Raw genomic sequence first — 27,141 nt, forward strand, 5'->3', positions numbered from 1 at the left:
GCAAGTCAAGCATGTGGGGCAAATGTGTATGATTTGAGAGTCATATCTAGTTTTTGGGTTTTGTACTCTTTGCACACCCTGGAATGCAGAATACTTGATGGCTGAACTGAGAAGAGAAAGCTAGGCTTTCCATGGGAAGCAACTGGCCAATCCATGAACCAGGATATAAATATCTATCCAACATAAAATCTACTTTAGTAAATTATCTAAATATACATCAGCCATATGTGGACCAAATTATTGAAGGATCACTAAAGTCATGCAATTGATTCTTAAATCACTACTTTAAATCCTTTCTGGAACAAGGCAAGGGATAGGCTTAATAGTACAGTGGACCCTGGAGTTACAACTAGCCTGGCATATGAACAACTTGGGTTACAACCAGAATTTTAATTTTAATTTATGACCAACATCTTGAGCCAAATGCCAGCTGCTTGTGCTTTGAGATGGTGTCAAATACAGATTTAACCCTTAAAGAATTCTGGAAGGAATAGTACATCTTTTCCTTTGTGGGGTTAATTGAGAAATCCTGGAGCAATGTTTCTCTAAGGACAGAGATCTGCCTGTATACAGGAGAGGGACTTTGAAGGCTGTACAGAGGAGCCTGAGCCTTCAATTGACAGACTTGAGTTATAGCCAGCCCTCGTGAACGAATTGAGTTTGTAAGTCAAGGGTCCACTGTATGACTAAAAAATCATTGCTGATCCCTCTGAAGTAGTTACTGTGGTTCTCTGTATACCTACTTCAAAAATACTCAGAACATCTTAAAGACAAACATTTATTTTTTGCAGGCCTTTTGATAAGTGGTTTTATAAGGGTAGATATGACTTTTAGGAATAGTCACAAGCCAGCTGGATCTAAGTCTGATAAATCCATTTGGTGATCAGTTGGGTAACACTGGCTTTCATGAATGACATGGAATTTTGTTCAGCATAGGAAAGGAGACTCAAGTCAGCCCTTGCCCTTCAGAAGCTGTTGTTCAGTTGGAAAGGAAGTCACACAAAAGACAATTTCAAAACAATCTCATAAGCTCTGTACAGGGAGCATAAAAAGATTTCTATGTTTTGGAGTAATGGAAATGTTCTAAAGCTTAGTGACTGTCATGGCTGAACACTTGGTAAGTTTACTAAAAATCATTAATTATACCCATTGCAACAAGATAAAAATGAAAGTACAAGTTTATGAGATCTTAGGTGAACTTGGCAGGACTTGGTAGCTTGTGGGATGTGGGTGAGGGGGGAGAAGAAGGAGTCAGGGAAGGCTTAGTTCATAGAGGGGATGGCAGGGGTGGACATGGAATATACAACTGTGTACAGGTTGGGTTTGAGATGCCTCTATGACATCTAGATGGAAATATCCACAAGCAGGTATGGATATGATTCTGACATTTTTGGGATACCCCCAGTTACAATTCATTAGAATAAAGCAGTGGTTAAAAACATAAGAGCAGACAAAATGAGTCATGGGAACCTTGTGAATAAGAAGAAAACTGGGCTGAGGATGGAAGCCTGAGGGAATTGGCATTTAAGGGCAGGGAGAAGAAAAAGATGTGGAAAAGAAAATGGAGAAAAATGAAGGGAACAGGAGGAAAGTTAGGAGGGTGTGATGTCAGAAAACCAAAGGAGGAACGTTTCAAGTGGACAAGAAATAGCATCAAATGTAGATAAAGCTTCAAGAAACAAAGACTAGAAAGGTGTCCACTGGATTTGGCTACTGACCTTAGAAGTGGTTAGGAAATAAATGAGAGGGCAAGAAGTAGAGCTAAAAATGAAGCAGACTCTTTGGGGACAACTGGGATGAAACAGGAAGGAGCCAGGGTAGCTGCTGGATGAGGTCACACATGCCATAGAAGGTGTTGTCCTTTGGTTTCTTTGGAGGGAGACTAAAGCAAGTTTGTAGACTGAGCCAATAAGAAGGGAAGGCCAAAGACACAGACAAGAGACCCATGGATAGGAGAGGCTGGAGAGCAGAGGGTACAGGCCAAGATCTCAGCTGGTCTCTGGAAGGAGGAGGGTCACTCCATCCTCTGAGACTGGAGTGCTGGAAGGATGTATACCTTGGGTGGAAGGGGAGGAAGTTGAATGGGTTCCCACCTACTGGCTTTGGGCTTTTGTTTTGTTTAATATGTGTGTGAAACAAGGTGGGGGAGAATGTTGGAAATATGGGAGTTGGACGTTTGAGGAGTGAAAAGGTTTAAAATTGTGATAATAATAGAAAGAGGTGATGGACAAGTGTGTTGAAGTGTTATTCCTTATTCTTTTCCTTCCCGCACTCTCACTCTCCATTAGTTGGCAAGATGTCTGTCCTGCTTCTATTTGCTGGGTCAGGCCAGCAAATGTGTTACCTCTAGGGCTAAAATCTGGCCCAAGTCACCAAAATGTCTCTCCAAAATTTCCATCAGCCTCTTTACAATTTTTTCTGCTTTTTCTCTTGCTCTTGCCAGTTCTTTTCCCACACAGAAGCCAAGGTGATCTTTTAAAAATATAAGTCAAGCTGGGTACGGTGGCACATGCCAATAATCCCGCTTACTTGAGAGGCTGAGGCAGGAGGATCAAGAGTTTGAGACCAGGCTGAGCAACTTAGTGAGATCCTGTCTCAGAATTTAAAGGGGCCGGGGGTTCTGGGAGTGTAGCTCAGTAATAAAGTGCTTGCCTAGTATATGTGAGGCCCTAGGTTCAATTCCCAGTACTGGGGAAAAAAATAAAGCAACTCAAATCGTTCTGCTTCCCTGCTTAAAACCATCCAATCATTCTGCGGTATCAATCAAATCTAAATGCCTATGGAATTTTTCCACCTCCTCCAGTTCTATACTTCCCTTTGATGAATGTCTTTCAGCTACTCTGGGCTTCTGTTTCCTCCATTGTTCCAGGCTCATTCCAGCCTCAGGGCCTGAACTTGCCTTCCTTCCGCTTGGAATGCTCAGGTGGGCTCTTTCTCATTCACTTCCACAGACAAATGTCACTTCCTCAAAGAGGCCTTCCCTGCCTATCTGAATGAGCATCACCGCCACCCTCATTACCTGTTTTATTTTCCTCATGTATTTACAGTAATGATGTTAGCTTTTTGTCATGGTAACAAAAACCTGAGATAAATCAACTTACAAGAACAGCTGGGCCAGGGATTTAGTTCAGTGGTTTCCCCGCCTGCTGCGCAAGTGCAAGGACCCGAAGAGCCTGTGGAGACACTGTACATTATAGTGGCATGCATGGCGGAGGCAGTCCATTTACCTTACGGCAGCTGGGAAGTAAAAGAGAAGGGTGTCCCCTTTGAGGGCACACCCCCAGTAACCTAAGACCTCCCACTAGGCCCTACCTCTTAGAGGTTCCAGCACCAGTAGTAACAAGCTGGGGACTGAGTCTTTTACACTTGGGCCTTTGGGAAATATTCCAGATCTAAACTATGGCAGTAAGTAAAACTATCTGTTACATTTATTTACTTGTGTATGTTGTTTTCTTCTCAAGATTAGACTAAGAACTCTGGAAGAGTAGGGACCTTATCTGGCAAATAGTAGGTTCTTAATAAATATTGATTGAATGAAGGGAAAGGTATATGGAAAGTCCAGCTGGGATTAGAAAATAACTGCAGTGGCTCTGTGGGAAACAGTGAGTTCTGTCTTTTCTACCAAACAGGAGTGACTCCATCTTGGACTCTAGCCCATTCTAGATTGCCCTTCCTGAACACACCAAGTTACAGAAAATGCCCGCTCAGTTCCAGTCCTGGGAACACAGCTACAAACCAAAGGTAGCTTACCACAGGCCAAGGATTTTCTGTTCTCCACAACCCCCTCTGCTCTGCTCTCCCTTACCCTCAGCAGCCCCTCAGATTCCCCTTGCACTATCTGAGTTAACCAATTGGGATAGAGTTTGAACCTCCAAACAAGCCAATGGGAAAGAGGTCTGCTGTTCTTCCTGCATAAGGGATAAAAGGGGCAACTCTTTGTCCTGTGCACCTGATACCTCATTGCTGGGGTGAGCTTGCACCTCTTTGCAGGTCTCATTTCCAACAACTCCAAACCACATGGTTGTGTGATTTTCTTCAGCAGGGACCATAAAACAATGAGACTGATTTTCTTATGTGTCTGTTCTAGAGACCATTTCAAACAATTATTTCCAAACACAAGCTGGGTAGCAGGGGCATCTTTATGAAAAGTAGATGTACTACCAGAGTGACCAGTTCCAGTGTTTACATTCTTATTTGTTTCCCAGAAACTCTCCAGATTTTATAGTCTTCTTGTATGTGGGTTGGTAAGTTGTGGGAGGAAATTGCTGACTCCATTTCCAGCCCCAAAGCAAAGCTGTATTATACAGGTGAAATCAGGTTACTGGATAGGTCTTGTTTCCTTGGTGACCCAGGAGGTTTGGTTATATTTGAAATTGCTAAGGAGGAGAAAAACCTGATAAGGCAGATCTCTGTTCTCCTCAGGGAAGGAGTGCTTTTCAGTCCTCCACCAAAGCTGAAGCCAGGCCTCTCTGATTGGCAAAGGCTGACCTCTGGCAAGATGGGATGAGTGACACCTTCTAACTGTTCCCAGAATACTGCTACCCAGTTTGGTGAGTTTGTCCTAGGCCAGCCCGGGGTAATTGCATCATGGCCCCTCAGGCTCTCTGTCTGCTTTGTTTTTGCATGTAAACACCGTAACCACAGAGACCAATAGTTAGCTTATTGTAGAATGTGCTAACCACCTTTCTTCTGGCCCCCATGACAACAGAAGAGTATGTTATTTTATAAATGATAGAGTGGCCCAATCAACCCCTTAAAGTCTTTTTTTTTTTTTTTGTCTCAGTTGGTTTGTCAAATTTGAACCCCTGGGTCATTTTTTGCCAAGTGCTGCGTACCAAATGCTGCAGTAAATGCTTAAAAAATGTTTCTCTCACTTCATTTTTGTGACAGAATCATGAAATGGGTACTCTTATTATCCCCAACTTACAGACAAGGAAATTAAGATTTAGAAAGATGAAGTGGCTTTCCATGGTCATCTAGTTAGTAACTAGGGGTGAGTCAGGGATTTTAGAAAACAGCTACTGTTTAACACATACTGATACTGTATTCTGAATTATCTCTAACACTGGCAAAGAAGGTGGAAGGTAATCCTTGCCTTCTGCAGTTACCTGATACTCGAAGTCCACTTTATGCTGCATGTCCCGTAGATACTGAATGTCACTGAAGAACTTCTGCCTGTCCCTTGCTTCATGGAGCATGATTCTTAATCCCTGACCTGCATATGAAAGAGAAATAAATGTGCTGTGACAGACTCTTTTGTGGCTTTGTCATATTTGGATTTATTTTAGTATACTTGCTTTTATTCTCTTATTAATCTAATTGCCATTGTTTGAAAGGAACAGATGCTCCTTTCAGACTGAAGAGCTTCTTGTGTTGATGTTGAAGCCCCTCAAGCCCTCCTGTTCCAGGCATAAATAATCCAATCATAGTTATCAGCTGGCTTCAGTGATCCTGCCCTGGTAATTCACAGGAAGTCAGGTTGACAGACACCTGATTCAGAAGAAATTCTACAACATGACAAAAAAGAAAATCTGAGAGCCTTGCTAAATTAGCAGTGACCAAAGTTAGAAGCCCTAGGAAGCTTAAAATCACCTATACAACAATTATTGCACCCTTATTTCAACCCAGGCACTGTGCTAGGCACTGGGGTACAGCAACTATCAAGTTAGACATGTTCCCTGCCCTGCATCTCTTACAGTCTAGGGTAGGAAACTGACATTGAACATGTGAACCCTAAGTGCCAATAAGTGCTATGGAACAGAAGTCTGGTGTTCTTAGAGTGATGGAAAAGAAGGGAATAAGCTGGTCTGGAGGGGTCACGTGAGGCTTTCCTTATGAAACAACACTGGGTTTAACAAGGAGTGAGTGAGGCAAGATGTGGAACAATGAGGGTAGGTATAGAGGGTCCAGGGCATGAAAGGGCAGGTACAGACGATGAACAGGGCAGGGGTAGGGCAGCTGGAGCAGAGATGGGTGTGAGGAGGCACATCAGATGCGCTGAGGAGTTGGCAGGGCCAGCTCATATGGAGCCTTGAAGGTCATCATTGGAAGAGTCATATGAAGTAATGAAAGGTTCCAAGCTGGAGAATAAATTATTAGATTATGTTTTTAAAAGACACTCCCATTTGTAGTATAGAGAACAGATGGTGGGAGGAAGATGTAGAGTAAAATATGAAAAGGGAAGACCACTGAAATATGTGATAATAATCTAGAAGAGATGAGATGTTGGCTGGACTTAGTAGCAAAGGTGGGGGAAGAAGGAGGAAGAAAAGAAGAATGGGAAAGGAAGGGAAGGGTAACCACAGCTGCTATTTACCAGCCCCTGGAAGTGCCACCCACTCTTCTAAGCATTTACACATATTAATTCATTTAATCTTCCCAACAATGCTCTGAGGCAGACCTTATATCTCTATTTTGCAGGTGAGGAAAATGAGGCACATAGGAATTAAATAACTTGCACGAGGCTACAGAACTAATAAGTGGAAGAACAGGGATTAGAATCCAGGGAGGTTCCAATGCTCACAACATTCACCAAGATGAATTCAAGGGATGCTCAAGAGAGAAAATAACCAGTTCTCCAAAATTCTAGGGATAGGGTAGAAAAGGAGTATCAAGGAAGCTGCCTAGGTTACTGGATCGAGCAGCTGGCTGGTTGATGCCAACACTACCTTTAGAAAACAGAAAAGGAGCAGGTTATGAGAAAAGAATGTGGAATTTGAAGTGTCTAGGGTACTGCAAATGCAGGTGTTAAGCAAGTAGATAGGTGCAGGGCTTTCAAGCTGATCAGACAGATAAAGATTTGGACACTGCTGGCATTTGGGTGACAAATGGGATTAAAGAAGAATGGATACTGAAAAGAGAAAATGCATACAGGACAAAACCCAGGCAAACACTAAAATTTAAGGAACAGGCAGTCAAAGAGAAGCCCTGCAAAGAGGCAGGAGGAAAAGCAGGTGGATGCTGTTTCATAAATGCCGAGAGAGAATTTCAAGAAGGCAATTAATAACCCCGGTGAGAGCAGTTACTGTAGTGATAGAGCTGAAAACAGATTGCAGCAGACTATGTAAATAGGAGGGAAAGAAGTAGAGATGATGCTTTCAAGAAGTTTGCCTCTGGTTGGTGTGGCCTAAGTTTATGACTATAATATTAAAGCTCACAAAGGTACAAAATAGCACTGTTAATGCGATGGCCAGATCTCTTCTATAGGTCATCAAAGCCCCCACATGACTTTTGCTTATTGCCCAGTGAAGCTCTTTATATCTATGCATATTTTTAATGACTACAGTGTGAGAGAAGCTTCCCTAGGCTCCGGGAGAAACAGCAGGTTAAGACAGACACCATAACACTCAGGTGTATTGTACTCTTTGACTTTCCTTCCTTTCTCCAGTTTATTCAGTTGTGTGGACATTGGCAAAGTCAGTTTGTTCCTGACTCATGGTGACCTATTGTCTGGTCTGGTAGTTATGAAATCTTGCAAGGTTTATCATCTGCCTCTCAGCAATAGGGACAACTTTTGCTGGTCCCTTGTGAGCTAGTCTCTCTCAATTATAGAAAGATGGTCTTTGAAAGACAGAATCTGAAACTACAACCCAATGTACAGTTGCACAGTCTATAAACCAAACCTAGATCTTCTCTCTTGGCATTTTTTTTGGGTGGGGGACAAAGTTTTATTAGAGATAGAAAAGGAAACAGGTTTTGCAGAGTGGGTATGCTCCAAGTAAAAGTAGGAAAAGGAGTACTTCTTATAGCATGAGGATAGGCCGCCATGCAAGAGGGAACACAGTGGCTTGTTAACATCCAATTGACTTGGACAACAATACTGTAGCTGATTTGCTTGATATTAACAGTCACATAACTGTTGCTGATATGGGGAAATAAATGTAACTCCCAACCTGCTAGGTGTTAGATACATCAAGTTTGTGTTCCCCCAAATGGAAGAATGAATTGCAAGGAAAAACTAAATTAAAAGCAGGAAAATTTATTGGGGAATAGGAATAGCTCCTGAGAGACAGGAGGGGTCCCAAATAGATGGCCCTCTTGGCATTTTAATAGTCACTTACAGGACATATTTTTAAAGATTATCTTTAATTTTTCGTATCAATTTGTATCTGCCAAAGATGAGGTTCTGGTCTCACCTTTTTCAGCAAATGATGGTGTTAAAAACAGAAAGATGAACCCCTGTTGCTACTGTTGGAAAGAGAAGTCTGTCTGAAAATTAATCAGGCAGAGAACATAAGGATTCATAATGAGACTATGTTAATGGTCACTAAAGGGGCACATTCTAGAATCTACTCGGATGATACATTTTGGTTACAAAAAGTTACTATAGCAAAACCAGTTAATCTACATGGGGTTAGCTCAGTGGTATTTTAAGAAGGCTTCTAAATCAGGAGGTATGAAATAATTTTGCCCAAAGAGCTAGGAAATAACTATTTGAGTAACTAGCTAGGTTACTTCTGACTTCACAATCACCTACCAAATAAAGGACTTCAAATTGCCTACAAAAGTCTCTTCTCTCTCCCCATAAACTCTCCATTACATTATCTTTTACTATAAAATAAATGTTTTGAGGCATCATGGTGCCATCTGTAATTTCCTATTTAATACATCAACACTTTGTATGACTAGAGGAAACAGACTACTAGAGATAGACTAAGGAGATGTTACGTTATCTCAGGTTAGACAAATAGTGCTCTAAGACTGAAAACCTGACCAGGTTGACCAAGAAACAGAAAGAACTGCATGGAAATAAATCCACACGAGATAATGCTTACGTCCTGGAGCTCGTCTTTGTGGGCCTACTCAACCAGATGGCCATTTTAAGCCAAGTTTTTCCTCAGCAAATACAGAACGGGTGGGAGGAGTGGAGCAGAAGCAAGGCACTTATTTCTAAAATAGCATTCTGTATTGTCTTCCATGGCTTACCTTTGAACAGCTTCTTATTTTAAAACCTACGTGTAGTCATGCACACTTGTTTTAAGTTTGTACTGTGCCAAATTTGTGCTTTAGAAACCAGTATTAAGAAGTCATATGAAGTAGGGGGAAATGGAAGGGAGGAGGCATGTGGGAAAAGGAGAACGGAGTCTGCTTTGCTGAACACTACAGCAAATGATTCTTCTTGGCCTCAAAATTCTACACATCTGTGAAATTTCAATTAAGAATATTCTAAGAACTTTGTGACATATGAATTTCTCCCTAGGATAAATTTCCAATGAATTCAAACCAAGTTACCCTAAGGAGAAGAGAATTTGATTGCAGAATATATTCATTTCTCCTTAAAAAAAAAAGTGTGTGTGTGTGTGTGTGTGTGTGTGTGTGTGTGTGTACTTTCTTGTTTGGTGGCCATATTTATCCAAAAGCTGACTTGAAATGTCTTTTAAATAAGCCATTATTTTGCTTTCTTATTATGTTCTGATATTAGAAATATCACTAGTGATGTTTTGTTGGTTTGGACAATTAAGCAAAATGTAATTTTAATCTCTTTTTAAGGCTGAAAGTTCTTCTGAAACAAAATTTAAATGGCTGTGTTAATACCTGACAATTAGATTTATAAATTCCCCCTTTTCCACAACTGGATGCCTGGAAGAAGGATTTCAACCTTTTCCACAATTAATTTGTAATGACAAGGATTACAGGATTTGTTTCAATGTGGACTTTGAAAAATAACCTTAGGGCCAGTGAATTAGCTCAGTGGTTCTGCTGCCTGCCTTGCAAGTTGCAAGGTCCCGAGTTAGATACCTGAAAACCTTAGAATTTTTGAACCTTAGCTTATAAAAGTCTTGATTTGGGCCCAATTTTCCTAACACTCCCCGAATACTATGACTGAAGATCAAGAGGAGAAACTGTTGGAGGAGGTGGGAGATCTTTTGACCCTTCCAGCCAATTTGGCTTAGGAAATCAAGGTGGCAGGTGGCAGGTGCCAGGAGAATACTGGGAGAGGCTTCGGGCTTGTTTATCTTGGCGACTCTTAATTTTGTTCTGAGAATAACAGGGATGGATGATCACATAGTGATTATTAAACTCAGGGGGAGAAGACAGACCCAATGTATAACTGGAAATCTTTGGGAGGAAATGCCACAGGTTTAACAATCAATTTGATGATATCATTGTTACTAACAACGCCACCAATATACCTTTCCTGGAGTTGCAGACCAATTAAGTCTGTGCATGCAAAGGTATGAGGCGGCTGCCAGCCTGCAAATGGTCAGACTTCCCAAACCAGTGTTTTTGAGGCAGAAAAAATGCAAGAGGGCTGAGGTCAGCCGGAGAGAGGGAGCGCCTCATCCCCACGCTCCAGGGTCCCTCTAAAATCTTTCAAGTAGAAAGAAAAAGCTGCCCCCACGCCCACCCCTTTCCTCGGATTGGGGCGGATTTGAGGCAGGCGAGGCTGGAGCTAGGCAGGCGGGTTACCCGTGTGTCCGCACTTTCTCCCAACCCAGGGCTAAAGAGGCCGAGGGCCTGGGCTAGGGGGCGTGTTCAGGGCGGAGACGGGCCGCCCAACAATCGCGCGGGGGCCGTCCCTGAGCTGTCTTCCTCCTCCCTTCAAGTCGTTCCTCCTTCTAGCGGCCCCTTTTCCTCCTCCGCCGCCTAGGCAGCTTTCCTCGGCGGGTGCTGGCCTTTCTAGAGGAAGAGGCGGTGGGGGCGGCAGCCTGGCGTCCTCTCGTTTCCTTGGCAACCGGGCCTCCTCCCTCCTCGTGCGGAGGGAGGGGGCGGGGCGGGGCTGCAGCCCCTGCGTCCTGAGTTTCCACGTGGGCGCAGCGCCGGTTGCCGTGGGAACGGGGCGGGATGCTGTAGCGAAGGCAAAGCGTTGATGGCGGCAGGCAACGGAGAGATGCTCGAGGAGGAGGCTCATTGGCTTTGTCTTGTCCAAGCCCAGACCCAGATACGGAGGCCTTCGCTTCTTCCTTCATTGGTGTTGTGCATGATAAAGAATGGGATTAGAGAATAAGAGAGGAAAATATTTAATCGAATAAAATAATATTAAATGTAATATGTGGAAAGATTCTGTAGTCCGGGAGATTGAGCTCTGCAGGGTAGCGCCAACTGAAATGCTCTAGTCCAACATAAAAAAAGAGAAATAAATGATTAAGGGAGGTCCTCAATCAGCAGCAGACTGGAGAACAGAACACAGGGCTCTTTGCTGCCTTCCCAAGGAAGGAGGTGCTTGGAGGATTAGACCAGTGCCCAGCAGAAGTTCTGCTAGCCTGCCTCTCTGCCAGGCTTTTATTTGCCCGTGGTTCTCATAGGCAGAGATGACTCTTCCATTTATTTTGTATTTTTAGTCACTCAGTAATTTCCCTTCCGATGTCAATTTAGGGCATTTTAGATTAAGACGAGAGTAGGGAAAAAGAATAGAAATTCTTGGACCTTTCAGCAGCGATCAGAATCTCCATGTATTTGTGGTGTGGAAGGAGGGCCCACTTCTTGGTGGTGGTCATGTCCTGTGAAGTAGGGCACGCTTCTGTCTATTCTTGTTACTAACCCTGGCTCCATTTTGAGTTCCATGACCTCTTTCATTGGATTATGGTAAGGGCCTCCTAACCACACTCTGGCCCCCGCCAATTCTCCTGTCCCATAAACAGCACAAGTCTATTGTTTTCAGTCCCTGCTAACAACCCCTCACTGTCTGTGAAATGAATTCCAAACTCCTGACTATGACTTTTCACTGTTCTTTACCCAGGCTTGCATTCCTGGTTTTTGTCCTTCAGGACTTCTTCACACATACTTCAACCAGATGGGACTTTGTATTACACATGCTAAATCTTATTCTTTGCCTTTTAAGACAGAATTTAGACAAAATATACTTAAGTGAAGTTGGGTTTGAGCACTTTGACATCTAACCTTCACTAGTCTCCCAGAAATACCTAGGATGTTTCCAACCCATGTTCTGTTCTTACTCTCAGTTGACTATCAACTGTACTTATTAAAGTAATTAACTGATAAGGACTTAACCTAAGATCTCTCCCCAGGATCTTTGCCTTTCAAAAGGAAACACTAAAGATTCCAAGTTTGAGGAACACTGGATTGAAACCATAACAGCAAAATGGTAAGTAGGGAACATGTTCTGTTGGAGCTGAGATCCACCTTGAATAAAAATAATTATAATGATTAATGATAATCATTAAAATTATTAGAGATTTAGCAGTGGAGGAAGTTGAAACATTGGGGATATAGTTGAAGAGAAATGGCATGACCAAGAATACACAAGAAAAACTAGAATCAATGCTCAAAAGCAAGACTCCCCATATCCAATACCTAGATGTTGCCCACTAGTAAAATAAAGCACATTGGACTCAGATTTTTTTTCTTCTCTCTTTTTTTTTTTTTTGGTACTGGGGATCGAACTCGGGTCCTTGTGCTCGCGCAGCAGGTGGCAAAACCACTGAGCTAAATCCCCAGCCCTTCTTCTTCTTCTATTTTAAGATCAATATACAACAATACTATCTACCTCAAAAAATTGCTGCAAGGATCAAACAAGAGAGGCCAAACAAAATACTTAACATTAAACTTTGCACAAAGTAAGCACTCAATAATTGGTAATTTTGGTCTCTAAGGCATTTTTTAAAGATTTCATTTAATGCACTTGAGTGTAAACCACAAATACGCTAGGATTTTTAAATAACAAAGTTTGGAAAAGTCACTTCATATCTCAGTTTTAAACTCTTCTACATTTCAAGTGTTTTAGAAAATTAAGTTCTGTGAAAAGACTCATAGTGCCTTTGAAAGACAGTGATAGTACTAAAGGTCAGCCTGTAAAAAGCTATAGAGCAATTCCAACTTTAGTGTTTCATGGGTTCATAAGTAAGCTTAACTTTGGCATGTAAATTACAAATATGATTAGTTCCAGCAATAAAAAGAAAATTACTAAGGAAGAGAGACATCAAATTGAGGAAGAAATACAATTCCAGGTTGAAGAAAGGGCCTTACTCTTCAGTACTTTTTATACAATGTATCTGGTAGATAATAAAATATGTGAAGAAAAAACACAAGCAGAAAGTGGGTTCTAACAATTGAGATATTTTGTGTTTGCAAATAAACACTAAGAAGTTCTTTAGTTGAATCTGAGTTGGACAAAGGACAAATTCAAATATAAAATTTCAGAAGTAGACTGTGTTTTAAGTTTCAGAAATAAAATTTTTGAGGAAAATATTTAATTCAGTGCAAACTGAAATGCTTTCTGGAGGAGTAGTAATACATTCTAAGATTCCCAAGGCTTCTAATACCAGGCTGTACAGTAGCCTCATGTAGACTTGGTTCAGCTACTCAGTTCCACTGGAACAACCTACTGTCTTTTGTCCACCTAATACAGATGACAGAGAGAGAGAGAGAGAGGGAGGGAGAGAGAGAAATGAGAGGGAGGCACTAGGTAGGTCTCTTTATCACTGTGTACTTCTTTTACTATCTAATCAGTTTTCCTACAAGATACAGAACTTCATGCCAAGTGGCATCAGAAGCAGATGGCCTCACTCACATGTAACTTAAACATAGTCATTTTTGTCTTGAGCTTCACATGACTAATGAATTCTCAGTAGTTGAAGTCAATGGCTAGTGTTGCCTTCACTCAATACTCTCAGAATATAAGCCATGGCATTTTGTTTGCAAAAAGAATTTCTAAGAGTAGCTTTCCTGAGAAAGGGACTGTGGGCTTGTTAGTCCTTTAGAATTTCCTGGGTTCTCCTCCAGCACAATTTTGTGCAGAGACTTGCCTGGTTCTTTTTAAAAACTGGCTAATGATGCATTGAGTACCCTGTGGGCTGTTGTGACATTCTGCATACATCCCATAGCTATATTTGGACAGACAAGGGATATGAAATGTGACAATATTTTAATGTCACCTATTAAAAGTGGTACTATATGGATGTCACTATGATGGATAGAGACCTTGGTAGGCTGTTTCAAGGTGAGTGCTTTGGACTATATGGATTTTAGTGGAAATCACTGCAGACCCAGGAACTGGTTCTTGGTTTTGTAGAATCAGAGAATCCATTTTTGTTAATTCAGAACTGATCATTTTAGGAATCGATTCCCAATAATCCCACTCATTGAGGACTTTAATTAGTCCTCTACCTGGCCAACATATTATTTTATCCAAGAGAATAAAACCAGTAGGCAGGTCCTGATCATTACACAAGATACTTCCTTCCAGTGGAAAAGCATTCCCAGGAGATTGATATCAGATCAGAAAGTTCGGTGAATATTGAATTAGATCAAAGAGAATTGAGTATTCTTAAGGGATTTACCTAGCAGATTAAAGAGATGTTAAGGAATGCCTTCCTGCCATCCAGGTACATTGCAGTCTGGATAACTGATATGGATTGTTCACCTCAATGCTTTCAGAGAGTTTACCATGTCTGTGTCTCAGTTAGGTGCCTTCTTGCTCAACTTCATGGGGCCATTTTCTTCTATTCATCCCATTAATAGCATCTTTAGGAGTTGAGAAGACCTGGGCTAAAATCCCAGCAATGATACTTGCTGTATGATAATGAACAACTTTCACTAGCCTTTGAACCTCAAAGGCCTCATAGTTAAAATGAGAATAATCAGAACCTCAACAGGTTGTTGTGAGGATTAATGAAATAATGAATGTAAAGTTAGCAGCATTGTGTCTGATACACAGTAGCTATTCAACTAATGGCACCTATCACCAGAATTTATATTACATGTGTAGATTTAATTGTCTTTGCTAATATTTGAGGCCACCTCAAGGTATAACACCCACAAGTTCATAAGACATGTCTAAAGGCTTATTGTGTCCTTAAAATGTTAGTCTTACGTTAATAATAGCATTGTGGTTAATTTATTATATTAATATTATTATTACTACAGTACTGAGGACTGAACTCAGGGTCTTTGCATTTAGCTACATCTGCAGCCCTATTTATTATTTTGAGACAGGGTTTCATCAAGTTACCCAGGTGGTGTTTGAATTTGCAATCCTCCTACCTCAGCCTCCCAAGTACCTGGGATTACAGACATGGACCACTACACCAGCAATTTTATATTATTTTTTATCCTGAATTTCAGAGAGGAACTTTTTAAAACCTCATCTCTAATTGTAAGGGTGTATTTAGTTGAGGGCTTGCAGCCATCCATGAACTATATGAAATTTAGTAATGTCTGATGGGCTTTCAAAGATCAGATATTTGAGATCCAATTCTTTTTTGAAATAAAGTAGATTGTTAGAAATCAGCAAACTCCCTAAATTAAAATTTTTAAAAGCATGTCCTTTGGGAGATCCCTGAAGTTTTCCTTATTTGGAATTGTAGCTAGTCCATTGTGCTGGTTTATAAAAAGGAGGCAAACTCATTAAAGTTTTTGGATCCTACATTGCTGAAACATTTCTGAAAAGTTTAAATGAGTTTTGATTTCTTTATCCATTTTAGAAGTTTTAGACTTTTCAAAACTTTTCATTATGGCAATTGATGCATCTGATACAAGATTAGATGTGATTATAAGAACTTGGAGAACAGAAAACATATTGCTTTTTAAAATTTCTGAAAAATTATTACCAAAGGAAAGAATTTGACTTATGTCCAGAAGGAGTATCTGATTTGTTTGGACTTTGGATAAACTCAAGCCATACATGTTTGGCCAAGAGTTGAGTCTGTGGACTGATCCTTAATTCCTGAGCAAGAGTCAGCCTTCAGTAGCTACAACAACATCAAGAATTCCACATGAGCGTTAAACATGTTTCTGGACAAAGAAATACTGAGGCAAAAAAAAAAGCTTTCTCATCAAGAAGGCAGAGAACACAGCACTGAGCAGCTCTTGGGCACTGGTGAATTGTATCTTCGTGAATTGCACCTGTTGTCCTTGTGCTTGGATTCAAGTGTAGACCAAGCAAAGGAGAGAGGAGAGGTACAACCAGAAGGCACCACAGTAGGGGAGCAGGCATTGACAGCCTCCTCTCTGATCACTCATCTTCAGATGGTTGCAGTCACTGGAGGCTTTGCTGGGTAGAGTGCCCTGTGTGTGCTTAGGGAAGAAGCGGAGACTCCTCAGGTCACCATACTTCACAGGTGAACATTCACTCCTGACAGACTATGTCCAATGTCTGCCTTCCTTTCTCTTCAGAGCTCTTTCTTTGGTAGTTCTCTTTTGATTTGTTTCTAATGACAGAAGAACATGAGATTAGTGGCAAACTGATTTCTTTCTTAATCTCTGTGGTTTCTCATTGCCTCTGCCCCACTCAAGAATGGCTGCTTACCTCCCCTTCACCTAGACTCAGGTGTTCACAGGCAGAAGAGATCATCCTCAAGGTACTGGTGGGGACTCAGCTTCGAACAGCCAGATAGAAAAGGAAGAGACACAAGAGGAAAGTGAGTTATTGGGGCCTGCAGCCAGCGCTCACAACTGTGGACAGCAAATCAGTGAATCTGGAACATTCTATCTATGCATTTGATCAACAAGTAATTATTGAATGGCTAGTAGATGTCAAGGACTATTTAAATATAGACAAATCAATAAATTTATGCTGACAAATAACAATTGGTGCCTGCTAATGGGGTGCGGTGACAGTGAATATTGGAAGTGGTGGCAGAGAGAATGGGAGCTATTTAGACTAGGAGATTGAAGATGACCCCTCCGGATGAGACCTAAAGAATGAAGCAGAAACAGTCCTTTGAGGGTGAAGAAAACAGGTTTATGAAGGTGAGAGAAAGCTCCAGGGATCTGAGGGGTACAAGAGGAAGTCAGTGTGGCTAGAAGGCTATTGTGAGGGAAGGCTGCTGAGGCTGCTGAGGTTGGATTTATTGTAAGTACAGTGGGAAGCCATGGAGTGTTTTTAAGGTGTGTATGTTCCTGTGTATATGTGCCTTCATGTATGTGTGTGTACATGTCTGACACATCATGTGGAACATATTGTGGAGGTGCATGAGGAGGACTTGGTAGTTATGACCTTGTGATTGCTATTCCAGTCTTTGAGAAAATCTCAAGCTGTCCTCAAGCATATGCTTGTTGATTGGCATGAGACAAGATAATCAAAGACAAATTATCAAAGGTGTTTTCCCTATTCCAGTATATTGACATGAACAGATGTCCTCTATTGGGTGGTATATCCTGATTTTTAACTTTCAGTCTCTTCTTACATTTTCTCATAATACTCCTTTTCAATGCATTTGTGTCACACACTGAATCTTGCTCCTTTTACCCCCTATTGTCCTTCTCCTTTTCCTCTTCCTCCTCCTCCTCATTTTTTTTTACCCCTAGTGCTGGGAATTGAACCCAGAACCTCCACATTGAGCTACATCCCCAGCCCTTTTTAAATTTTTTAAAAAATTTGAGACTATGTCTCACTAAATTGCCCAGGCTGGGCTCAAACTTGTGATCCTCCTGCCTCCAGAGTGCCATGCCACTATGCCTAGCCTTTTTTCTTTCCTTTCTTGATCTCTTCTACTTCTTCCTTCCCCTCCCATCTTCATCCCCGATTCACTATCTTCTCACTCTGCCTTTCTCATTATGGGTCAGTGTTAAATGCCAAACCACAACTCTTAGATTCCTATTTTCCCAAACAAATTTCTTGGCTGGTTTTATAGATTTGCAATTCCATTTTGTAATTTTCTCCTTCCATCAAGTCCCTTCTCTGTTTCCCTCACCTCTTCCCCCTTTTCTTTCCCATTCTCCCCTCCTTCCTCAAGCTCACCCCCAAGTTACTAGGTTTTTAAACTGTCAACAGGAAATAGTACTCTTTCTCTAACCTTGTAGAAAGAAGGTAAAGGGGTAACCTGGTAGAAAACCGGTCTCCCAGCCTCAGCACAGTGGAAGGTGTTTCTTGAAAATCAGACGGAGCAGAAGGTATCACTGTGTGGCGTCCCTTCTGTGGCTCACTGTACCCTGTGAGTCACGATAATGAGAGAACATTCTTAAAACATGACTTAACCATGCTCAGTCCTCAAACAAATTCCTGGACGTGTGTGGAGCAGGCTTGTCAGCTCCTCTGAGCTGCTGCCTTCACCAAGCCACCTTCTGAGCCAGTTAGTTTGCATTCAAATAGTGTTTTAAAATATAGCTAATTCATGTCTGGCGGATATACTGTAGAGCCTCTCTTGGCCATATTTTCATACTTTTATATTGTGGTGGCTGGGTCTCTGCCTTAGGGGTTTGGGGATCCCTGACTTCACACTTTACCAGAAAGATGTTTTGGCAAATTATTCTCAGAGGAAAAAAAAGATACACGATACTGTCCATTTCTAGAATAAAGCAATAGAGAGTGGCAACACAATGGCAACTTGTCCTTATTTCACCTACACCTGGAGTTGTGCATGTGTGTTTAACACAAGTGGCTTCTCTGGGTGAATTAAGAAATTAACCTAATTGAAAAATGATTGAATTACAAAGACAGGAAACAGCATTCGGTTGGCAGCATATGGGGTCAGAAGCCACTGCTAATGCAATATATCATCAATTGACTCATTGCTATTCTCCCACTGATGTGATTTAGCTTCTCAAATAGCTCTTATCATGGCAGGCTTGCATTGGGTACACTGCACAGATGCCTTATAATCATTACAATGTGTTTACTTAAAAAATTTTAAAAGCAATTAAGCAATTTTAAATATATTCGTGTGTGTGGTGTGTGTGTATGTGTGTGTATACACATCCACAGAGAGATTTTACAAACGTTCAGACAAGGGCTCTGAGTGAACACTAGGACAAGTGTTGAATTCATACACTGCAATGCCCTTCATGCATTTCAAAGAGCTTCATGCAGACTAATGTTAAGCTTTTTTCATACCCATTGAATATACCATTATCTCTCTTTAATACACTGAAGAAACCAGAGGACAAAGAGTCTCCCTGTGCTCCTTATCCAAGGCCACACAACTGTTGCTGGAACCTTGAGCTTTCTGAGTGCCAGGCACATACTTGCAGCATATCACAAATGCCAGAAAACAGTGGTGGGTCAGTTTGTTTAAAAAGTATGATAACCCTGTGATTGTGGGGAGTGTTTTGATACATTTTACTTTTATTTGTTTTAATGCAAAGCAAGTCATCCTAATGATCTTTCTCATAGAGTCATACTGGGGCCAGGGCTAAAACAGTAAGGAAGCCACATGGGAAAGGGCAGAGGCAACATTTTGGCAGCATCTAAATGAGTGTGCACATGGGTGGTAATATCTTCCTGCCCTGCCCTGCCCCGGCCTCTTCCCCTTCATTTTTGTTTCAAAATATGTCTAGTTTGGAAATGCAGGCCCAGTTTGATGCAGAGGTTTGCAACCTCCTTTACCCTAAGTGCCACAGGCAGGATGGTAGACTCTCTTGGTACCCACCGGAGGGCCCAGAAGGTATAATCACATATTAATTCATCAAATGTTTATCAAGCTCTGAGTGCCAAGTTCTGTGCCTTCCGGAGGACTAAGAGGCAGTCTTTGTGCTTGTGGGGGAGGGAGGAAGGTAAACAAGACCATGGAGTCAGCTATAATAGAGGTAGGTGTGGGCCTGAGGGAGGGAGAGGGGAAGATGAAAATTAAAGGGAAAGTTCCCACGGTCAGGAACAGTGAGATGCCTCCAAGTATTGCCTGAGGCCCCAGCAGTGGAGCCCACTGGTGCGTCAGTTCCCTTCCGGTGGAAGTATTTCTCAGCAGTGCCAGACGCTGGCCAGACTGAGAGCTGGATGACGTCAGTTGTCAGCTCTTCCAGATTTGTTGCTGATGCCCTTTTCCTCCTTCATGTACCATTTTCTTCTCCCTGTCTGGTGGAAGACTCCAAACGGTTTTACCAAAAGTTGCCTGGGGCAGGTATAAATGCTGATCTGGGGGTGCACATGGGAGCACATGCATGTGAGATGCCTCAAAGCTTTAAGCTAAAAGAGCCGCAGGCAGCTAAGAAGTTTCCATGAGAGGGCTGGAAGTTTCTGGCACCCTGGGTCCACATATTCTGGATAGGTGCCTGCTCTTTGTGCACTTAGAACTGGCCTTATTTCCAAGCATTCAGTTTGACATGTTTTTGCCTCCCTTCCCTCTATTGTGGCTACATGATAAGGCCAGGCTGGGGGCTGATAACTGCTAGTCGCAGACTTTTTGATTGGAAATTCCCCAAGACCATAGAAACAACTGAGTTGAAGCCTTGGAGAAAAACCAGTGATGAAAAATACAGTTGTGGCAAATGGGATATTTGATGTCCCCTCTAAGTATAGCAATTAATCTACTTTCTTGCTTACTGTTAAGGACAGAACTGGTTGAGTGTGTGAATGGGGAAAGTGTGTGAACAGACAGATGTAGTGAAATCATATTCGTAATATTAGGTGGAAAGAAGGGGGAAATGGTGAGGAGACTCACATTATTCCAGGAATCTCTCCAGGGCCATATTTGGGTGTACAAAAGTATTCCACTCGTATAAAGTACAGTCAACCCTCCCGATCCACAGATTCAGCATCCTTGGATTCAAAAACCTCAGATGGAAACTATTTTTAAAAAAATGTATCTGTACTAAACACAAACTTTTGCTAGCCATTATTCCCTAAGCAATACAGTATAACAACTATTTCCATAGCATTTACACTGTTTTAGTTATTATATATAATCCAGAGGTGATTTAAAGTGTATGAGAGGATATGCATAAGTTACATGTAAATAATGTGCCATTTTATATACAAAATCTGAACATTTGTGGGTTTTAGTATCTTGATGTGGGTCCTATAACCAATCCCCAAGGATACCAAGGGACTTCTCTTCTGCTTCAGATTTATCTCCATCCAGCCAAGGTTGGACAGTTTCAGTCAGTACCCTGTGCAATAATGGATAGTAGATTGAATATTTTTCAGAATGAGAAACTGTCTTTAAAAACACATGTACACGGGGCCAGGGATTTAGCTCAGTGGTTTCGCTGCCGGCTGCGCAAGCACAAGGACCCGAGTTCGATCCCCGGTACCAAAAACAAACAAACAAACAAACAAACAAAAAAACACATGTACACGGGCCGGGGATTTAGCTCAGTGGTTCCGGCGCCTGCCTCGCAAGCACAAGGTCCTGAGTTCGATCCCCGGTACCAAAAAACAAAACAAAACAAAAACAAAAAAACCCACATGTACACTAGAGGCTTCAAATAAAGTTTCATGAAGTGGACACCTCTTAGTCAGTGCTAATAGAAATTTAATATGAACCACATAAGTAATGTTATATTTTCTAGGAGTCATACTTAAGAAGCAAAAAGAAACAGGCAAAATCAATTTTAATAATATATTTTATTAAGCCTACTATTTCAAAATGTCGTTTCAACATGCAGTCAACATAAGATTATTATGGAGGTATTTTACATTTTTTACATTAAATATGCAAATCCAATGTATATTTTTCACTTCCAGCACATTTCAGCTGAGATTAGTCACAACTCAGGTGTTGAATAGCAACATGTGGTCAGTGAGTACCTTATACAGAGAAGCTCTTTTTCAATGGCAATAATTTGGATACCTTTCCAGATGCAATCATTTACACTGTGGGAATCAGAATGCCTTGGAAGCCTAGATTTGGTTTGGAGAGTGAATTGAAGAGAATGAGTGTTAGAACTTGGCTTTCTAGTCCAGAACTCTCTGAGTAGCTTGCTATGAAAATGAAAAAGCTACTCCATGGCCTCCTCTGTGTGTGTGAAATAAATACTCTTTGCTGGCAATTAGACATAAAGGACCAATTTACAGTGCAGATGTAAATTGTGCCTATTCTCTCAGCACTTGCTTCTAAGCCACTGAGACCAAAGAAGTGCAGGATGGGAAGGGACCTTGGAGATCACGTTAAAGTGCGTGTCTCCTCCCTCTCTATGCATTAGAATCTATTAGGGAACATCAGGAAAACACTAATGGGATATGTCTCTCATCGAAAGGAATCCGGTTCAGTTGGTCTGAGGTAGGCCTAGGCATCAACACTTTCAAAATTTCCCCAGGTAATTTGAATGCATGGCTTGGATACTAGGACAGAAACATCGCCTTCATAGCCCAAGCCATTCATAGGTGAAGAGACAGAGGCTAACTGAGATAAGTGAGTCATCCCACAGCTTGTGAGAGGCAGAGGAGGGCAAAAAGTCCAGATATTCTTCTCTACTCCATCTCAAATACAGAGAAACATTGCAATAATACCTCTGTTGTGGGTCATTTTCCTGGGTGAATCCAGAATTACTCTCATTTGGAATTGGGATATATTCCCCATCCCAACCTATGCTCAACATAAACTTTAAGAAAGGGCTCTCGGGCCAGGGGTTTAGCTCAGTGGTTCTGTCACCTGCCTTGCAAGCGCGAGGTCCCAAGTTTGATCCCTGGTACCAAAAAAAGAAAAAGAAAGGGCTCTCACCAGGTATGGTGGTGCACACATGTAATCCCAGCACTCGGGAGGGTAAGGCAGGAAGATCACTTTGAGTTCCAGGCCAGCCTGGGCTGTATAGTGAGGTCAAGGCCAGCCTGAACTACATAGTGAGACTCCGTCTCAAACAAAAGAAAATGAGAAAAAGAAAGGACGCTGACCCTTATTTCAAGAAAGTATATTCAAAGCAGTGATATATTGATATGAGTCTGACGGAGGGCTACAGGTCAGAATGCCCCCTATTTTAGCCAACTGGGAGCTGAAATTTTTTTTTTTTTTTGGTACCAGGGATCGAACTCAGGACCTTGCGCTTTGGAGGCAGGCAATGGCACCGCTGAGCTAAATCCCTGGTCCTGAAACTATATTTTATTAGAGTTTTACAAGCAGAGATAGGGAGGGACCCAAAGGGGGAAAGAACCACTTGGAATTGGATCAGTATCTTCTTTACCCACTCAGCCTAAGTTAGAGCAGCTCACTGAGAGAGGTCTGACTGTAAACTGTCCAGGTGCCAAGCAGATACGGGTTAAGGTGGCTGGGAGGGGCTCTGGTCAACTAGCGGGTGTACTTCATGAGGGGAATAGCCTGGCCCAACTCCTGTTTCTTCTTGCCACGTGGGGCATTATGAAGGCCCAGGGTGATCAAACCTTCTAATTGCTCAGAAAACTTGGAAATTTGGGGTTTTGGTTGTTTCTGTTCTTCTAAAATATCCTGATGTGTGAATGTGGGTGACTATCAATTTTTAGGAAAACACTGTAAGGGCCAAAAAAAGTTGACTTGTGAGTTGTATTCTGTCTGTAAGCCCTCAGAGTACAACTTTTTAGGTAAGTTCATGACTTCATATTCTTCACTGATTTTATTGGTTGCCAAAATGTTACCCTAATACAGTCATACTTTTCCCTAAATTGCTGGACTTAAACTTATGAGACTGGTGAAACTGAAAGTCAGTATCAGAAGGAAAAATAATCTAGTAGTACTACCGCACGTCCCCTTCTAAAGTGCACTCATTTCCTCATTTTCCACATTATTATTTCTTGGGTGTGGCATTTGTAAAGTGTCATACATTTTCACCATGAAATTAAAATTAGGTTCATTACAGTTTATAAAATCTCATATAATTCATTTAAAAATTCTTTTTGAAAATATAATGAGTCAGATTTACTAACATCACCTGAGGACAGACACTAATTCTGTAAAACACAACTATATATAAGGAAAAATATTTTCATTCACTCTAAAATGAAATGGAAGTTTCCATTATAGCACTGTGGCACCTTCTTAGCCAATGAAATGATAACAAAATAAAAACTGGAATTACCCTTCACACAGTTTTCATTTCAAGAAAAAAAAATGCCCTTGGTAAATACCCAGGCATGACATTGAGAGCCCTTGATTTGAAATAATCTAAGGTATTAATAATAACTAGTGAACACTTTTTAGTTAACAGTTTGAGTTGATTCTAAATTATCCTTTACTCTGAAGTATTTATAAAACAAACATAAATATAAGTTATTTGTGAAGCACATTAGAGATTAATAAACAATATAAAATGTGTATGTCATTTGCTTCTTGGTTGTTCTCCCTACACATAACCCTGAATTTTGCTACAGTTCTTTTTATAAATGTAAAAATCCTAAAATTAGAATGTGTGCTGTGCAAATCTGTTTCAGGTATATTTCTGAGAGCAGTTCCACTGTCCTCAAATAACCAGAGGTGGGTAACAGTTTCCGACAAAAGAGCGATTATATTTTCTTTATCTAAAACCTTCAAGTCTTTGGAAAGCTGCTTGGTTTCTATTTTGAGCCATGCTGCCCACATATCTTAACAACACAATTTTTGCATAATTTTGCTCTTTCTATTTTTATCTCTTTGGGTATATTTATTATTTCATATGTGATGATGCAAAGCTTGTTAAAAGATCCCATTTATATTCTTATCTGTATGGGTATTGAGCTACTTTCTTTGTGCTATTCATAGAACCCTCACTGTAATGTTCAGATTTGCTGGTAAAGGCCCTTTCCGGCATGTTCATGTACCTTCCATTTCCTCCTTAGCTCTACTTATGGGAGTCTATATGATTTACTCCAGACTAACACAGTAGAAAAGGATGGGTCACGGATTCATCCATCTATGGAATTGTAGCACTTTTGGAGGGACGTTTAGCTCATGTTCTCCCCCCCCACACCAATTTAATTAAAACAACAACAACAACAAAAAAGCATTAGTCCAAATGAATGACAGTTGGGAGATCTGCATTATTCATCTGGAAGGATTCCAGAGTTTCTGATACTTGGAGATGGACAAGTAATTACCTCCTGTCTGTGACTATTTTCTTCCAGGCTAAGACCAATGTTTATTGTAAACTATCTGCCATTAAAAGCTGTAATAGCAAGCCTTATGTTCCCACACCATAAATTTTATTTCACTGTTTTTAATTTACCTTTATGTTTTATTATATTCTTTGAAATGTTTCATTTTAAAGGAAGTTAATGAAAGAATGAAAATTGAACACAGTCCAAATTCATGCTTGAAAAAAAATGCTTAAAATACACTCGGACAACTCTGATGGCCACTTTCTGGATATTGGCAGCTTCTGTATAACTAGTAGATGTAATTGCTATTAGTATATCACTGTTAAATAGTCCACAAAATACCCTAAAATTTTAGTTTAATCAGACAACATAACTGAGAGCAGTGGTTCTCAAACTTTTTGGTCTCATGACTCCTTTATACTCTTAAAATGTTTTGAAGGCCCTGAAAAGCATTTGTTTGTGTGGATTATATCTATCAGTAAATTTTCTTTTTTTTTTTTTTTTTGGTGCCAGGGATCGAACTCAGGTCCTTGAGCTTTTGAAGCAGGCAGCAGAACCACTGAACTAAATCCCTGGCCCCCTGGATTATATCTATCAATATTTAGAAATTCAAGAAATTGGACATTTAAAATGTTTATTTATTGACTAATTAAAAAGTAATGTCATTACATGTTAACATAAATAACATTTTAAAATAACTTTTCTAAAGCAAAAAAATTAATGAGAAGAGAGCAATTGTTTGGGACTCTATTTGACTTAATAGGAAAAGTTGGATTCTCCTATCTGCTTCTTCAATCTGTTGTAATATGTCACTTTCGTTGAAGTATAGGAGGAAAATCTGCATAGCTACATAGTTGGAAGAGTATTTTAACAGCCTTTTCAAATAATTGTGGATAGTATTCTTTGATCCCAAGCCCAAATTTGACAAGTGGTAGTTTCTTAAAGGTTAGTTGGAAAGTGGAAAATAAAATCCTATCAGTGAACTTTTTTTTTTAAAGTTTACTTTTTAGAATAGTTTTGGTTTACAACAAATTAAGTGGACAGTATGAAGCGTTCCCATGTACCCATACCATTCCCTATCATTAACATCTTACATAAAGGGGTACATTGCTAAATTGATGAACCAGTATTTTTTTTTTTTGTACCAGGGATCAAACTCAGGACCTTGTGCTTGAGAGGCGGCAGCACCACTGAGCTAAATCCCCGGCCCTAGAACCAATATTAATACATTATTATTAACTAAAGTCCATAGTTTACATTAGGGTTCACTTTTTCTGCTGTGCAGTTCTGTAGGTTTGGACAAATGTGTAATAATATATATCCACCATTACAGAATCATGCAAAATATTTTCACTGCTCTAAAAATTTTCTGTCCTTCTTATTCATTCCTTCTTCCCTTCCCTTGAATCCCTGACAACCACTGATCTTTTACTGTTTCTATAAGTTTGCCTTTTCTAGAATCATATAGTTGGAATTATACAATATGTACACTTTTCAGACTGGCTTCTTTCACTAACCAATATGGATTTAATGTTCCTGTATATCTTTTCATGGCTTGATAGTTCATTTCTTTTTATCACCATGTAATATTGCACTTTATGTATGTACCACAGTTTTATTCATTTGATTTTTTTCCCTTAAATTCTTTTATTGGTACATTTTAGGTATACAATACTTTTACATTTATCACTGGGTGCTTGTACCTGTACATGATGTATCTTGGTTCTTATTTTTCCCCCATTACCTGTGTGCCCTTCACCCCCTCCAGCCTTCCTTATTTAGATAGACTTCGTTTCCATTTTTTTTTCTTTTCTCATAATTTTTCCTTTCCCTTCTTCCCTTTCCCCTTCCCCTCCCACCACCCCTAGCCCGTTGGACCTTTTCTTCCTATTTCAAATTATCAATTATTCATTTTGATCATTTTAATCCTTATTTACACTTTCAGTTTCTCACACTAGAGAAACTATTTGGTATTTGCACGTGTGTCCTATTTATTTCACCTAAGAGTATGGCCTCAATATGCATCCATTTAGCTATAAATGTCTCTAGTTTCTCATTCTTTATAGCTGAGTAGTACTCCATTTTATAAAATATTCATTTGATTTTTGAAGGACATCTTAGTTGCTTCCAGTTTGGGGCAATTATGGGAAAAGTTCTGTAAACATTTGTATGAACATAAGTTTTCAACTCTTTTGGGTAAATACCTAGGAATGTGATTGCTGAATCATATGGTAACACTGTGTTTATTTTTGTAATAAATATTTTTGTAAGACTGTCTTCTGAAGTACTTGTACATTTTGCATTCCCACCAGCTATGAATGAGAGCTTCTGTTCCACATCCTTGCCAGTATTTTGAAGTACTAGATTTTTTAAAATTTTAGTCATTCTAATACACATACAGTGGTATCATTATTGTTTTAATTTGCAATTCTCTAATGACATAAGAAGTTGAGCATCATTCATATGCTTACTTGCCATCTGTGTATCTTCCTTGATGAAGTGTTTGTTTAGATCCTCTGCCCATTATTTAATTGTGTTGTCGTTGT

The 27,141-nt window shown here is 40.4% G+C and overlaps 1 protein-coding gene across 1 annotated transcript in view; it reads right to left on the minus strand.

The window, feature by feature from the left end:
• Window positions 1–27,141, minus strand: part of Marchf10 (membrane associated ring-CH-type finger 10) — a 228,483-nt gene that overhangs the window by 87,127 nt on the left and 114,215 nt on the right. The window contains 4 exon segments of the mRNA XM_087210162.1: window positions 5,109–5,215; window positions 15,510–16,109; window positions 16,208–16,277; window positions 17,697–17,832. Of these exon segments, the coding sequence (XP_087066288.1) occupies window positions 5,109–5,215; window positions 15,510–15,585 (183 nt within the window). The 5' untranslated portion in view covers window positions 15,586–16,109; window positions 16,208–16,277; window positions 17,697–17,832.

The sequence above is a fragment of the Heterocephalus glaber genome, unplaced genomic scaffold (genome assembly GCF_053883595.1).
Source record: "Heterocephalus glaber isolate CG9 unplaced genomic scaffold, H.glaber_assembly_v1.0 deba00001124, whole genome shotgun sequence".
Classification (NCBI taxonomy): Eukaryota; Metazoa; Chordata; class Mammalia; order Rodentia; family Bathyergidae; genus Heterocephalus; species Heterocephalus glaber.